The 15,831-nt window shown below is 39.6% G+C and overlaps 1 protein-coding gene across 2 annotated transcripts; it reads right to left on the reverse strand.

The window, feature by feature from the left end:
- Window positions 1-1,307: 1,307 nt before the first annotated feature.
- On the reverse strand, window positions 1,308-12,046 carry zgc:86896 (uncharacterized protein LOC415190 homolog). 2 transcript variants are annotated; one of them, XM_021315732.2, is made up of 10 exons: window positions 11,927-12,046; window positions 11,111-11,232; window positions 9,238-9,342; window positions 8,827-9,049; window positions 5,687-5,794; window positions 5,247-5,453; window positions 5,058-5,133; window positions 3,459-3,649; window positions 1,881-1,971; window positions 1,308-1,494 (listed from the first exon to the last, which is right to left on the reverse strand). In XM_021315732.2, the coding sequence occupies exons 2-10, from the start codon at window positions 11,172-11,174 to the stop codon at window positions 1,489-1,491; spliced, it is 1,071 nt and encodes a 356-aa protein (XP_021171407.2). In that variant the 5' UTR covers window positions 11,175-11,232; window positions 11,927-12,046; the 3' UTR covers window positions 1,308-1,488. The 2 variants fall into 2 exon arrangements, with proteins under 2 accessions (XP_021171407.2, XP_012716481.2); XM_012861027.3 differs by having other exon boundaries at window positions 11,111-11,235.
- Between the last annotated feature and the right edge of the window lie 3,785 nt (window positions 12,047-15,831).

The following is a 15,831-nucleotide window of genomic DNA, read 5'->3' on the forward strand; positions in this document are numbered from 1 at the left end:
ATAATATAAATGGAAAGATTTTGTAAGGACTCCAAAGACAGTTTCTCAGGTATCTGCAATCTTTTCTTGGAACACTTTGTGAAAGCCAGGTAGAGCTAACTGAACTTTCATCCTTAAAACTCTTCCTTCTGCCACCTTCTTGTATTTCTTATATATGTTTCTTAATTTTAATTTTAATTCTATCAGAAAAACTTGTGAGTGCATCTGAGCCTTAGTTGTTTGTCTGTTTTAAACTTTGAAAACATAAAATATATTTTTAAAAATCATTGAATCTATCCATATTTAAATATATGCTGTATAATTTTTTTTAAATCAGAGCCCAGAACTCCCCTCACCACAACACAAACTTCATATCTTGTCATTCTGGCTGCTGAAGACTGAGAGCTGTTGGCCAGCCAGGCTTGGCCTGATGATCAGTGCTGCAGATAGACTTAAGCCTTTAGTTTCTTGCTCAACCTTTTCTATAGCAGTTATTACTATCATGTCTTCATGTTTTTTGCCTGCTTTCCCCCCTGAGCTCACATACTGCTATTGTGGTGTCTCGTAGGTAAAAGTTTTTTTTGTTGCTGCCAAGTTTTCGAGAACGTTTCCGGAAAATCCAAGCAGCTTCTCTCCTCCAGCGGAGATTTCCTCCTGGAACTCAAAGACCCAAAATGAACTCGGATCTAAGATTCGACTCCCACCGATCACTGATTGGGTGCCACCAGGGTAACTCCCCCCCTCATAATCCGAGCCTACCACCTCAGTAAGCCACCTGCTTACTCATTACACCAGCAACATTTTAACCCACCTTTGTTAATCAGAATAAACTTTATTCGCCAAGTTTATTGGTACAAACAAGGAACTTGGCTTTGGTTTCCATTAAGAACTCATTCTAAGCCCTGCCGTCTGCAAAGAAGGCAGGGCTTAGAGAAGACAAGAATACAAACTATAAGTAGATATAAAGGAAGAAAAACGTAATGAATATACAGAGCCACTGGCACCTAGTGACAAGCTTGTGAGGGGAAAAAACCTGGCTTAGTTCTAAAAACAGCAATTGAAGGAACCATTGCTTCTATTAATCCTGTACTTTTTCATTAACATGGAAAGCATTCCTAGATCAGTGCTTCTATGTGTGCTCCTACTTTATTCTGTATAAGAACTGAAAAAAGTAAGAACTATAAAATGTCAAATCTTTTTGTATAATGACTTGAGATGACGTGCTGTGAATCAGTGCTATACCTATAAACTGAATAGAATAAAAGAGCATGTTGAACATACAGTATGCGACTCAGGAGGAGTAATGTGTCCATGAAATGAACATACAATTTAAAACAAGAAGAAAGCTTTATTTAGTGGTCTCTAATTCCAAATAAAATCACAGCTGTCCCAGTGATAAGAGCGTTTTCCTGTTCTTAGCGAAACCAAAGAACAAGCAGATGGTGTGTTTATAGGACAGAACGCCTTTGCTTCTGCAGATGCTTCAGAAATGAGGACAGCTGAGTTGATTCAGTGCTGCAAAACAATGAAAAAACATGTTAAATGATATAAAAACAAGATTCTTCCTAGACAGCAACAACAATCATTACATTCTATTACTGGTATTGTTGTCATCAACAACATCAATAACATTAAAAAGAAGAAAAAGAAGAAGAAAGAATAATTAACCAACATTAATTAATTTCTTTTTAATCATTTTTGCAAATGCTCCTACTACTATAACTAACAATAACAATGACCTTCCTTTAATCTTGTTCTACTACTTTGGTTAGCTTATATTCAGAAATATACTCATTACATTTAAAGGACTGAAATCATTAAGGTTGATAAATGTAGATTTGTGAATTTGTGAAACTTTCTTTCAACACACACAGCTAGTAGAGATTGTTGGACATGTGTACCTTAAAATTCCAGATTACCATGGCTCCATCCAGACCTACACTGCTGTACTTCTCCACTTTGGCTTTCTCCCCTGATACAACACACAGCTGCCTGCAGGACAAAGCATTTTACCGTTGTGAGAACTCCTTTAAAACATGGAGCTGCCCCAACCAATCCAGCATGTTGAAAGTCTAAAATTTGTCTAAAATTTGGGGAAAGCTTTGATGCAGACAAACTACTCCATGCATTTGTTACTTCAAGGCTGGAATATTGTAATTCTTTACTATCATGAAGTCCACAAAACGCAGTTCAAAGTCTTCAGCTGATCCAAAATGCTGCAGCAAGAGTTCTGATTAAAAACATAAGGGGGATCATATTTCTCCAATTTTAGCTTCCCTTCATTGGCTTCCTGTTAAATCAAGAATAGAATTTAAAATTCTTCTTCTAACGTATAAAGCCCTTAATAATCAAACTCCATCATATATCAGAGCTCTGATTACCCCGTATGTTCCTAACAGAGCACTTCGCTCTCAGACTGCAGGTCTGCTGGTGGTTCCTAGAGTCTCTAAAAGTAGAATGGGAGGCAGATCCTTTAGCTATCAGGCTCCTCTCCTGTGGAACCAACTCCCAGTTTTGGTCCGTGAGAAAGACACCCTGTCTACTTTTAAGACTAAGCTTAAAACTTTCCTTTTTGACAAAGCTTATAGTTAGTGTGGCTTAGTTTATCCTGAGCTACAGCCCCAGAGTCTGACCTAGGGCAGCCCTGGTTCTTAGGATCCATTGTCATGCATATTTTAAGTGTGTCTCTGCTCCACCAAACATGAGTCAAATGATTGCATGACATCCTCAGCGGCCATAAAGAGTTGCATAGGCCTGTTAATCACCCATTTATTTAGGACAGGTGTGTGGAAACAGGGAAACACCTAAAACATGCAGGACAGTGGGTCCTGAGGACCAAGGTTGAAGACCTCTCCTCCAGATTCGGAAACTGACTCAGAGTCTATCTGCTTAGCTGTGTTCCTCTCCTGGACGATGCCACTAAAGATGCTCCTTCTGCCTTTAGCTCTGTGCATTTCCTTCACATAGAAAGTACTCCTGGATCAGTGCTTCTGTATTTTTTGTGTGCCTGCTCTGTCTTCTCAAACCCCCAGTCGGTCATGGCAGATGGCCGCTCACAATGAGCCAGTTTCTGGGTCTGCTGGAGGTTTCTTCCCGTGAAAAGGAGGTTTTCTTTTTCATAGCTGCTAAATCCTCATCCAGCAGGGGTTAATGCTGGAAGTCAGTGACACTAGAGATTTCTTTGGAAAACTCTTTAGCAACTGTTTTATCAATTTAAATATTTAACTGAACTATTCAGCGTTGTTCAATGACACGGATCACATTGGATGCGCTTTGTATGCAAGTGATTCTGAATCTGTCTATATGACTGGATTAAGTTGATTTGTTTTGTAAAGTGCCTTAAAACACTGTTTGTTGTGAATCAGCTCTCAATAAACAAACTGAATTGAACTTAATCCTTCTATTAATGTAAAAGGGGTGTAAATAAAGTTTTATGGTGATGATGATGCAGACAGAGGAAGAGAAGGAGTGTCCCTTACATGATGCTGTTCTGATGAAGAGTTCCTAACTCGTTGTCATCCTCGTCAGTGGCCTTTTTGTCCAGGTTGCGGAAGTGCTGCATTGCCGACAAACTGCCCTTGGACGTCTGCTTCGGAATATCCAGCTTCTTCACAAACTCCAGGGCATTTGGACCTTTGTAGGAGAACTGGTAGGGGCAACAACCATGGCCCTGACATAGACGGAGGAGATTAGAGCAGGTCAAAGACAGCAGACATTGTCACCAGTGAAAATATGTTTGTGTTTATAATGCATTTTTAAGCTTTTGCTGGAGAAAATCAGGGAGAAATGACCGGAAATAGGTTCTAATTTAATCTACTCTAATAAAAATCCTACACTCCCATAAAGCGATAAAATTAAAAAAGTAAGTAATCCATTTAATGATTACCCAGATCCACCATCAATTCATTCAAAATAAAGCAAATAAATGATTAAGTGCTTGACAGTGGTGTGTTTTAAAACATAATGAACTGAGATAATCCACCAGCCTAGAGTTAGATGGTGGAGCTAATGCTCCTCAAGTTAGTTTGACTCTAAAAAGAGAATGCAGCTCCAACTTAAAAAAAAAAAACAGCTTCAGTTGGTAACAAGTAAGTATATGAAGCTGATCCAACTTAATTTATTTAGTTCATCAGTTGTCAACCACATCCAAATAAGTTAAGTTGAATAAAGTTAAGTCAAGTACTTGTTACCAATTGAAGCAGTTTGTTTAAGTTGGAGCTGCATTCTCTTTTTAGAGTGAATTGGTTTCCAGTGGACATGATATGCAGCTTAAACCAATCAAATGATGGGCTGTATTTGATGTCCCGTGGGGACAGTCTAAGTATTTTAATTGTATGACTCTCGTGCAGAGGAACCCTCAAAGTACTAATAATAATTACACTAATAATTATGAACAGATTTAACAAAATGAATTAATTAATTTCCCCTTTTGATATTTCATTGTAAATATATTGAAATTACAGACACATTGTTATTAATATTTATGCATAAATATTAAATATGTCAATATTTACCAATACTTGTATTTAATCTTTGTTAAAAGTTTTGTTTTACTGTGTCATACATAAATAATTATATAATGAATTAGCCTATGTAGTAGTTACATTATGGCTGTCTGGGCAGTCCACATGGTGGTGAAATGTAAATGGTGGTATGCAAAAAGTTTGCAGCTTCTGTAGGTGCAAATGCTCTAATCTGTTATTTAGAGATTGTTTGCTGACTCATGGATTAACATTTCAGGATATTTGTGAATTATTTGCAAATTTATTTGTGAATTTATTTGCTCAGAAAGGCTCTTTAAGCTACAATCATCTCAATTCCCGGCTTGTCCCCTCAGTTATCTTTAATGCTTTAATTTTCAAGGGCTTTTGACAAACATTCTGCATCAGTCGGCCTTTTTTTCTTTTTGATTGTTTGAATATATCCACTGTTGATACACATTATTGCGGTTGAATTTTCGACTAGAATACACACACACACACACACACACACACACACACACACACACACACACACACACACACACACACACACACACACACACACACACATGCACACAGTGAGCAGGTATTATTTACCGCAGCAACAATCTCAGTAGGGTTGACAAAAAGGACACTCAGCAGTGGCAGAAAGTCCGTGGTCAGCTGGGTCACCCTGGACACAAAGAAAGGATACACTGCAACGCCAAGATGCAACCAGACGGCATAAAAATTGCATGATGTAAATTTTATCTGTCTTTATGCTGTGGTCATGGGAAATGTACTTACTCTTTCCCCTGTGCTGCATCAGTCACAGTGATGCTGCTGTTGTGGGCCACCCAGGCCAACTGGTCCCCACTAGGGGAGAAGGACACACTGTGCACCCACCCACCACAGTCCTTATGCTCCAGCAACAACTCCCCAAAAGGCATCTTGGCCCCCCAGGCTGTGGGGCCAGGCCTGTCCTCGATGTCCTTGATGTAGGTTGAGAAAATCCTGAGAAGCACAGAGAGAACTGCTCCAGCATCTGAGCTCCTCAACACTGAGTTTTCTGATCTACAGCTTTGCTTCCAGCTTTAACTGCTACATTGATGTCATTTGATTGAAGACATAACATTTTCCACAACAACTATTGCCATTGACTTTGAATAAAAGCAAGAGCAAGGTTTGACATTAACATTGTCACAAAACAATGAGCTGATCTAAAGAAGGTGAGAGTCGGTTCTTACCTGCAGTGGAGATCTGCAGATCCAGCTGCCAACAGGATGTTGTTGGGATGCCAGTCCAGACTCAGAACTGTGGAACGGATGGACTTCTTAATGTGCTTGCTCAGCCACCTGAGTCAGATAAAACTATGTCTGATCTGCTGAATATTCCCAACAATCGGTTTGTCAAGTAAAGTTTGACATAACATGACATCTTTTTTTACAGTTGGTTAAATCTGTTATATTAGGATTTTATATGATGGACCAAAGTGGTGCATAGCAATGAAGTCGGATGAGAATGGTGCCTGGTTTAGACATGTTTATAGCAAAAATCAAGATAATAATAAAGAGTGAAATGCGTGTTCAAACCCATACACTTTGATGTCCCTAAATAAAGTACAACTCAACCTAATCAGTAATCAGAGTCCAACAATGAGCAATTGAATCTGATTCTAACTGCAGCTATTCTGTTTCTGGCCTAAGAGGTTTGTTAGAGAACATTAGAGAACAAAAAGCACCACTGAGACCAAGGAACCCAGCAGACAAGTCAGAGTCAGTTTAAAGCAGGGATAGGTTCTAAAACAATAACCAAAGCTTTGAACATTTCCCAGAACTCTGATCCATCCATCATCTGGACATGGAGAGAAGACGGACCAGCTGCAGACCGAGCAAGACATGGAAGTCCTCATAAACCAGGGCTCTGCAACCATTACGATCCGAAGAGACATTTTGCCCTCCGTCTACCTGAATAAAACTGTTTTGGAGCCGCAAGCATTACACATTCTTTTGAAAAGAGCTCATATTTTTTGATCAGTATGTACTATAGGAAATTTAATTTTCATAGAACTCCTATTTTAATATTTATCTTTAGATTTTAAAGTAAATAAAAATAAACTTTTGCAAACAGAGGATAGATGCATTTTCTTTAATAAAATCCTACATAACTGCTGTTATTTGCCGTTTTTTCTTGTTCTTGTTTGCTGTTTTGTTATGTGCAGATATACATGCACATTCTGAAAATTTTTTAGATCTTATTACGTCTCATCATTAGGGTTCCAAGCCCGCAGTGCAGGCGCGGGTCACATGTGCAAAATCTTTTTTGGACTATGGGTTATGAAGGACATGTTAAAATCTGTTATGGTTTTAGAATAATCAGCAAATAAACTAGAAAGGTTTAACCTTTCTAGCCATGTAGCGCAAAAACTAGCTGGGAAACGAAGGGTGTGCCAATTCCCTTTATTTTGCAGAATCATCCAATAAACAAAGTGACGTGAAGTTTTTGAGTGTGGGACCAGTAGTTTGGTGGTTATAGGCCGAAACGCATTATCCTTTGTTATAGCGCCCCTAGTTGTTGAGGGGTCTAAATTTCTGGGTTTGAGTAGCTGTGCACATTCTGTACTTGGATACCTGATTCATTAGTTTCGTTACCGCATGGGCCGCAAAACAAGTTTTAGTTCCGTAATAATAATAATAAATAGTTTAAAAACACAAATAATAATTCGTCTGCTCTGTGAGCAGAGAACACTATTGTTTTTCGTGTGTTTGTCTTTATATATTGGGTTTGTCGTTATATACTGGGTTTCCTCTGGGTTCCTCTTAACCATGTTCTCGTCTCTGGATTTCACTGTCTCATCCTACCACTGTCTGACTTCCCATCAGCTTTTCTTAGGAACTGAGCCATATGAACAGCTGATTATGGCCCCCCTTCCAGACTCTGCTTCCGGTGAGTGCTCCTGGCAGTTTCCTGTTTCCCACCAGAGACTTCCCTTAATAAAGTTGTTAATCACACTGTGTCTTCAACTGAATTCTCGGATCCTCTGTCAGCATCATTACATTGTTATTAAATCTATATTCAAAAAGATCGTTCCTAAAAGCCATTGTGGAAGTTCCAAGGAAGCCCTGCAGCTCTGGAGTCACAGGGAAAGCATTGCTGAAAAGAACAGGATGTCCTGTTTACGGCTTGCCAAGTCATATAGGAGACATTGCAAACATGTGGAAGAAGATGCTCTGATCAGATGAGACTAAAACTGAACCTTTATCTCCACATCATGCTGTAGAGATGATTATATTCAACAAGAACACATATGCTGAGAGGGTGAGACTTTATGAAGCGATGGATGGAGCTAATCAAGCTCCATAATATATCATAGATCTGATTATCTCTAAAAGTAGAATGGGAGGCAGATCCTTCAGCTATCAGGCTCCTCTCCTGTGGAACCAACTCCCAGTTTTAGTCTGTGAGGCAGACACCCTGTCTACTTTTAAGACTAATCTTAAAACTTTCCTTTTTTATAGTTAGAGTGGCTCATGTTACCCTGAGCTACCTCTATAGTTATGCTGCTATAGGCTTAGGCTACTGGAGGACATCAGGGTCTATTTTTCTCTCTTTGCTGAGTTCTCCTATTGTTCTGCAATTTTGCATTGTTTGTTGTTATTTTAACTTTTAAGTTTTTGTTCTCTGTCATTTTCTTTCTTCATAGAAGGTACACCTGGTTTGGCGTTCTGTTAGCTGTGTCATTATCCAGGAGAGACAGATCATCCGCTGTTACCATATAACTTAGAAAGAATACCTGGAACAGTGTATGCTTCTGTGCGTTAGTGTCTCTGCTCTGTCTTCTGTAACCCCCAGTTGGTCGAGGCAGATGACCGTTCACACTGAGCCCGGTTCTGCTGGAGGTTTTCCTTCCCGTTAATGGGGAGTTTTCCTCTCCACTGTCGCTTCTTGCTTGCTCAGTATGAGGGATTGCTGCAAAGCCATGGACAATGCAGACGACTCTCCCTGTGGCTCTACGCTCTTTCAGGAGTGAACACTGCTTGTCAAGACTTGATGCAATCTTCTGGGTTTTCTTAGATAGGAAACTTTTTGACTACTCTGTATGATTTGATTGAATTTGACTTTGTAAAGTGCCTTGAAATGACATGTTGTGAATTGGCACTAAGTAAAATTGAATTGAATTGAATAATTTGATCCAAACAGAACCATACAAGCACTTCATGCTTGATCCTTGTTAGTATAAAGGCAAGGTAAAAGATCAACTTGATGGACATTTGCTCTTGGTGCTCAATCGACTCTCAAGCTAGCAGTTCTTTAATCAGGCCTGATTACGCTTGGTAGTTTCTCAGTGGACTCAAAGAATCTTCATTTTAATCCCATTCCTGCTCACCAGTCATTCTCTTTCTCAAAGTAGCAGACAGAGATGAGCCGAGCTCCGCTGCCCAGAGCAAACTTGTTCTCCAGAGGGGACCATTTCACACAGGTGGCTGCACGGTTGATGCGCACCAGGACCAGGGTGGGCTTCCACATGCCATCTTTCTGAGTCCACACATAGGCGTTACGATCAGAGGCACAGGTCACAATACGGTTGGACACCGGCGCCCAATCAATACCTGTGCACAGTAGAAAGTCCTGTCAGCAAAAACACTTTAAGTCTTAAATGGTCAATTATTTAGGAAAAACAAACGGGTTCTAATCAAATATACATGCTCTTCTTTACATGCACAGTAGGGTCCACATTTCCTACTCAGACATTGGCAAACCAGTAAAAACCAGCCTTCCCCAACTGTAGCTGCAGTACCTGTGATACGTCCACTGTGCTCAGTCAGCTCATGGATCTTAACCCAGTCTTTGTCTTTCTTCTCATAGATGTTCACCACATTGTTGTTGGGACTCACAGCAATTTCTGCATGGAAGTACACACAATGTAATGTTAAAACGGCGACACAAACACAGTCTGTGAAATGTATATAAGAGAAAGCTGCAATCAGTGGTTGTCAAATCACAGTTTATTGTCAGGTCCTCTTTTGCATGCGAGCAACCAGGTTTGATTGTCACCGTTAACCTTGTTGATCCGTTATGCAAAGTTACTGCTTATAACGCTGTCATTTTGTAGATTGAAGAAGTCTTTTGAAGAAGAGACAAAATGTTTCAACAAAGAAAAACCCATCCAGAGGTCCTATTCAACTTTTTATATTTTGTTCTACTTGGATTAGTGAGATGTATCACGTCGTGGCTTGAGCTATTAGAACACTGTTAAGATGGGAATCACATCATTTAAACACTGCAGCAACATCTTCACAGGTAAATGTTCTATGCCAAAAATATTAGGTGTTGATGTAAAGTTAATAATTCTTATTGGAAAATGTCAGAAGGGAAAAAATTGTAGCTGCCACAAGAAAAATATACCCTTGCTTTAGGGAGTGCTATAGTTGCCCAACAATTTGGAGATCTGAGTTCCAGCAGCAAACAAAATGCACCATCAATCTATTTTTTGTTTAAAAGACCAGTTTGTTTTCCACTTCTAACAAAATTGGAAAATTTATTTTTACATACCCTGGTCACAAAGAATGTTATTTTGGAAAACCCTTTTCTGTTATTTAAATTCCATCCATCCATCCATTTTCCAAACCGCTTAATCCCTCATGGGGTCGCGGGGGTTGCTGGTGCCTATCTCCAGCATTCACTGGGCGAGAGGCAGGGTACACCCTGGACAGGTCGCCAGTCTATCGCAGGGCAACACAGAGAGACAAACAGGACAAACAACCATTCACACCTAAGGACAATTTGGAGAAGCCAATTAACCTAACAGTCATGTTTTTGGACTGTGGGAGGAAGCCGGAGTACCCGGAGAGAACCCACACATGCACAGGGAGAACATGCAAACTCCATGCAGAAAGACCCAGGGGTGTACTTGAACCCAGGAACTTCTTGCTGCAAGGCAACAGCGCTACCCACTGCGCCACTGTGCAGCCCTGTTATTTAAATTGTCAAGTATATTGTGTGCTTTGAAAATAAATGCTTTTTATCTCTTTAAAGGACTTCTGCAGGTCATAAATAATCAATGTTCTCTATGAACAACATAGTACTGAGCTAAATTATTCATTAAGACAAATTATGCATTAATAAGAGCTTCATATGCTGAATGTAGATGCCAAACTTGGAAAACTTAAGGATTCTTTGTGCCATCAAGCATGACGTTCCAAACAGCCCATTGCTGAAATACACCTTTAAAACCTAGCATTACAAGTACAAGAAGATAAAACAAAAAATAATTTAGTTACAGTATTTGTTCATGTCAATGTATTTAATGGCAATCAGAAATGGTGATTTTATGTTAATCTTACTAACAGCAAGATGATGTGTGAAACAAGCTCAAGAGCACGCATTGCACAGTGAAACCGTTTGTAATAACATCCTACCGCTGGAATATAGCTATGTGGCCTGCATCAAAGCACTTTCATTCCATTTCCTGTATTGATAATTAGATTCCCCGTAGTTCTCCTAGCAACATTAACACAATTAAGGCAAGAGAACGTATAGGCACACAGCATCTCAAGTTTAAGTCTTTCTTTTTCTCATACAGTGTACAGCGAAAGAACCTGAGGGGTAGCAACATTTTACCCCACAGAAATGATTTTTTTTTTTATCAGTATGAATGTAGTGTCACGTACGGGTTCTGTCTTTGTTCCAGGCGTGGCAGGAGAGAGGCTCGAGCCCAAAGCTATGGAGCGACATGTCTGAGCAGGAGCAGGAGAGGAGAGGCTGGTTGGAATGTGGCTGACTTGCAGATGTGCTGCTGCAGGCCCCAGGATAAGATCAGGAAGAAGAAAAACAGGGAGACGTTCATTTAAAGACAAAATCTCTTTAAAGCAAGCCAAAACCTCTTTATTTGTTGCATGCTTATTGTTTGTAGGCTGGAAATGATAAAAGAAGTAAGTTCTACAAAATACTTTATACATTTTGTATTTATGCCATCTTTTAGTACACCACCCTAACACAGTGTAGTCTTTCTGATTTAATTGGCAGACTGTTGCACTTTCACACATTTCCCCGTTTGCAAAGGGAGTCATGACTTTAAGATAAGCTCGTCTTTATCAGATACTGTTCATACAATGAAAATGTGCTGTAAATGTTTCTCTTGGTCAATAATGGCACTGCAGTTTTACTGAGCTGTAAAAACTTTGGCTGTTCGACTAGAGAGCTGAATTAAACCCGTCTGATATCTTACAGTCTGAGATGTTTCTGTGTTCAGGAAGATACTAGATTTGATTCAAGTGATTTTGCTAAATTTCTCCTAACTTAACAACTTCCGTAAATAGTAGCATGCAGTATCATCAGGAAGTAACGCTGTTGTTTTAGGATATCCCAGTATGAGGGTTTAAGATGGAGTTGCACTTTAATGTTGCTGTTTGCATTTAATGGAAAGCATAAAACAAAAGGTCTGCTGACGCTGATTGAAAGCAATGAGAAACAAAATCCTTGCTTACCTTGCCTGGTAAGGTGGTCACTTGGATTGGGGGTGAGGGCGGAAACAAGCTGAGCCGTATTCGTGGACTCTGGACAGTCAACACGAATGGAGCTGTGCGATCTGGCTGAGTGAAGGAAGTGGCTGTGGCGTAACTTGAAGGAGTGGAGGAAAGGTGGGCGTGTCTGCTAAGAGCACTTGAGCAAGCATCTCATGGAGTGATGATGTAATGGATACCGCTTTGTCACCATTTCAAAACCTGAAACAAAACATTCCCGTTTGCCTTTTAAGATGATATTTAGAACACCTTCTTCAGAATCAACTCTGTGGAGTAATCATCAATCTTGACTGCAGTGGCCAACAGTAAAGGCGATCTTAGTTTAATAATTCACAAAACAATTCTAATGGAAGAGTCAAGATAACAGCTGGTTAGTGTAGAGATCCCTCCAGAAAATACTAAATCCTACATCTAAAACAACCCTATTTATAAAGATTTAGTAGATGATGAAGGACATGTTTATTTACAATGATTGACACTCTAACATGGTTGCCTCGTGTACATAGTCACATAAACAGACATGTGTAAGTCTGTGAATGGATATATGTGCGCATGTGTCTGCATATACATATTAATTTGGTTTGGTTTGTTGATTTTTAAAAAATCTATATAGCTTCCTTCTTATGTTATGTCATGTTTCCTAACTATTTGTTACATGAGCTGATCTAACAGAATTTCTCCATTGTGAGATTAATAAAGTCCTATCTTATCATATCTCTTATTGTTGCACTACAATACTTGATCACATGGATAGAAAGAGTAGGTGGGATCCACATGGTCTCTTTTGTGATACAGTGCCTTAAAATGGATAGATGGGAGTTCAAAATGAGATGAATAAATAAAACATTATGTATTGATTATGTGACCTGTCCAGGGTGTACCCCGCCTCTCGCCCATTGACAGCTGGAGATAGGCACCAGCAACCCCTCGTGACCCCATAAGGGATAGACGCGTTAGATAATGGATGGTAGTTATTAATTATGTATTAATTTTCTACTTTAATAAATAACATCTAGATATTCAAAGTGATTATGACATTGTGAAATAACCGAATGTTTATATTATCATCTCACTATTTAATTTTTTATAATAATAAAAAAAAAAAATTCACATTAATATTTTTCACAATGAAATGCATTATTATTGAGGCATTATTATTTAATTACAGCAGTCTTTATTTCAACATGTAATTTTAAAAAAAGCTGTTTTCTTTCATAATGGTGTTTTCCCAACGGCCTTTTTATTTCATAATGACACTTTTCAGCAGAATCACTTCCCTGCACCTTTCCAGTAATAATTCAGTTATCAACTGTTCAGTTAGCTCATTATTATTTCTATTTTCTACGAATAAATTGATTTAGCTTTGCTCAGACGTTTAGTATTTTAGTTGGAAAAGGTTTTACTAATAAATTGCACAAATATTTGTCCTCAATGAATTTTGTTTAGTGGTATATTTTTATATCAACATAAAAATAGAACATTTATGAATGAGAATAAAAGGAAAGATGATAAAACAACATTTAAAAAAGATTGTATGTAAAGCACCGGCAGTTTTCCCAGTGGTCCAGACCATGGTCTGGTCCACATTTCTGTCTCCAGGCCTTTAACTTGAATTCTTTGCCTTTTTTTCAGGATTTGTCCATCAGGGTTTGCTTTTTGAGTCATCTTGTTATTGTTGATTTTCCTGACTTTGCCCACTGTGGGACAGTAAGAGATTATTCCATTTCTGCAGTATTTTTTTTTTTTATTAACTCTCTCCTATTAGTTTCTGTTACAGTTTACTTGTTCCCCTCACGGCTGTTATAAGTCTACCTATAGCCCCCTTCTTGTCATCCTTTCACTCAGTATATTCTTTTTCCAGAGGCACTGTGGCTTAGTTGGTAAAAGTGCCTGTCTAAACAGTGTCCTGGGTTCAAAGCAGGACCTTTGGCACAGTGGGTAGCACTTGCCTTGCAGCAAGAAGATCCTGGGTTTGAGTCAGACCCTGGGTCTTTCTGCATGGAGTTCACATGTTCTCCCTGTGCATGCGTGGGTTCTCTGGCATCCTCCCACAGTAAAAAACATGACTGTTAGGTTGATTCTCTCTAAGTTCTCCTTAGATGTGAGTGTCCTGTCTGTCTCCGTGTAGCCCTGTGACAGACTGGTGACCTGTCCAGGGTGAACCCTCCCTCTCGCCCATTGACAGCTGGAGATCGCACCAGCACCCCTCGTGACCCCAACAGGGATAAGTGTGTAGAGAAATGGATGGATATTTTTTTTCCTGTTTTGAGAAATGTTGCACAGCACAATCTGATACAGATAACTTGATGAGGCTTGAGGATCGCGACATTAACTCAGGAATCTAATGAAATGCTCGGGGGAATGCCACAAGCCGTGAACCACACCCTTGGGTTTGTCACTCCCAGAGCATGCTTCATAAGCACACAGGGTGTCGGTGTATAAACTGGCATTATGTGACGAGCCATTGTGACCTGTAATACAGGGTTAGTGGTTGCACGTTTACTGCAGAACTATGATCTGAAAGTGGGGTAGTACTCACCTGGGGTTCCTTCTGCTATCACCTTCCTCAGTGTAAATGATTTGTGGTTGCTACAGCTCTTTTTCAGGACAAGCTATTTTTATAACTCTCTTACCTTAGTTCAGGGCCTCCCTGTTACCACCAGTTTTTCCACCAGTGCTTGAATCTGCTTTCTGCAGTTTGCTGTCCCATTACCAGTTCTTGGCATCATCTCCAAAGCACGCATCATAGCAGGTCCCACTACCATCCTGTAAACCTCTCCTTTCAGTCTTGCAGCTATCTTTCTGTCACACATCACCTCTGACTCTCGTCTCAGTCCGCTCTATCCAGGCTGTACTCTCTTGAGCACTGTCCATTGCTTTGGATATTCCATCTACCAGTATTGATGATATATTCCATTATTTACACTTCACAAGTATTGTATTACCATCATCTTTTTGGGAACTTATCTCGTCTTTATTCTATGTTATTTGCCAGAGCTGGTCAGCAGCACTGGTTCTAAATATTCTTCTAGGATAAGAGGCTAGTATTTTAGCCATTTTCCTGTAGGTCCAGTATGGTATTTGTTAAACCATAGACCCTGCCAGTGTTTAAAAGGGGGCAAGCCAAATACTCTTTTATTTCCTGCTATGCCATCTTCAGCATTTTTTGCATCAGATCAACTTTTCATCCTATTCCTATCCAGTCTGTTCTCATCAGTACGTCTAGTGTCTGATTCTCCCTTCTGCTTACCAGCCACCTGAGTATCCATATGAACTTGTCCTGCTTCCCCGCTCCAGTTTTCCTTTCAAACTTGTTTCACCTGTTCCCACTGTGGGATTTTCTCACCCATTGCTTTTGTCTAACTTCTTCCTCTCCATCTTGCCTGCATCTTTTCTTCACCTTTCTTGTGTTCTGCCTTTCATTCATGTCGATCGCATAAATTCATCCGCATTCACCCCTCCGCTTAATCTTTCACTATTCAATCTAAAAATATTGGCAGATCTCTTTAACACTCTTATGAGCATCCTGTCAGGATTTGGCATGCGTACATCTCATTACCATAATTCCTGAACCAAATTTCCGAAAGTGCCAAAAAGCTAAGCAGTAGCTTTCAGAACATATGACATGTAATTGAAGCCCCTGAGACTTCCCTACTTCAGTTTCCAAAGAACTCCTGGAGTTTAACTACCTCTCACTTTCCCACGTCTCCTCCAAAAATGAAGGTTTTTACCCCAGTTGAAAAATAAGTTTTGAATCTTTTGCGCAACACTTTAACCAAAAACGTATCCAGAAATCTTCAGAGAGGGAAAATGTACCTGGAAGGGCATTACAACAGGTGAAATTAAGAAATGCCTGGGTTTTTGCTTTA

Source organism: Fundulus heteroclitus, chromosome 16 (genome assembly GCF_011125445.2).
Source record: "Fundulus heteroclitus isolate FHET01 chromosome 16, MU-UCD_Fhet_4.1, whole genome shotgun sequence".
Lineage (NCBI taxonomy): Eukaryota > Metazoa > Chordata > Actinopteri > Cyprinodontiformes > Fundulidae > Fundulus > Fundulus heteroclitus.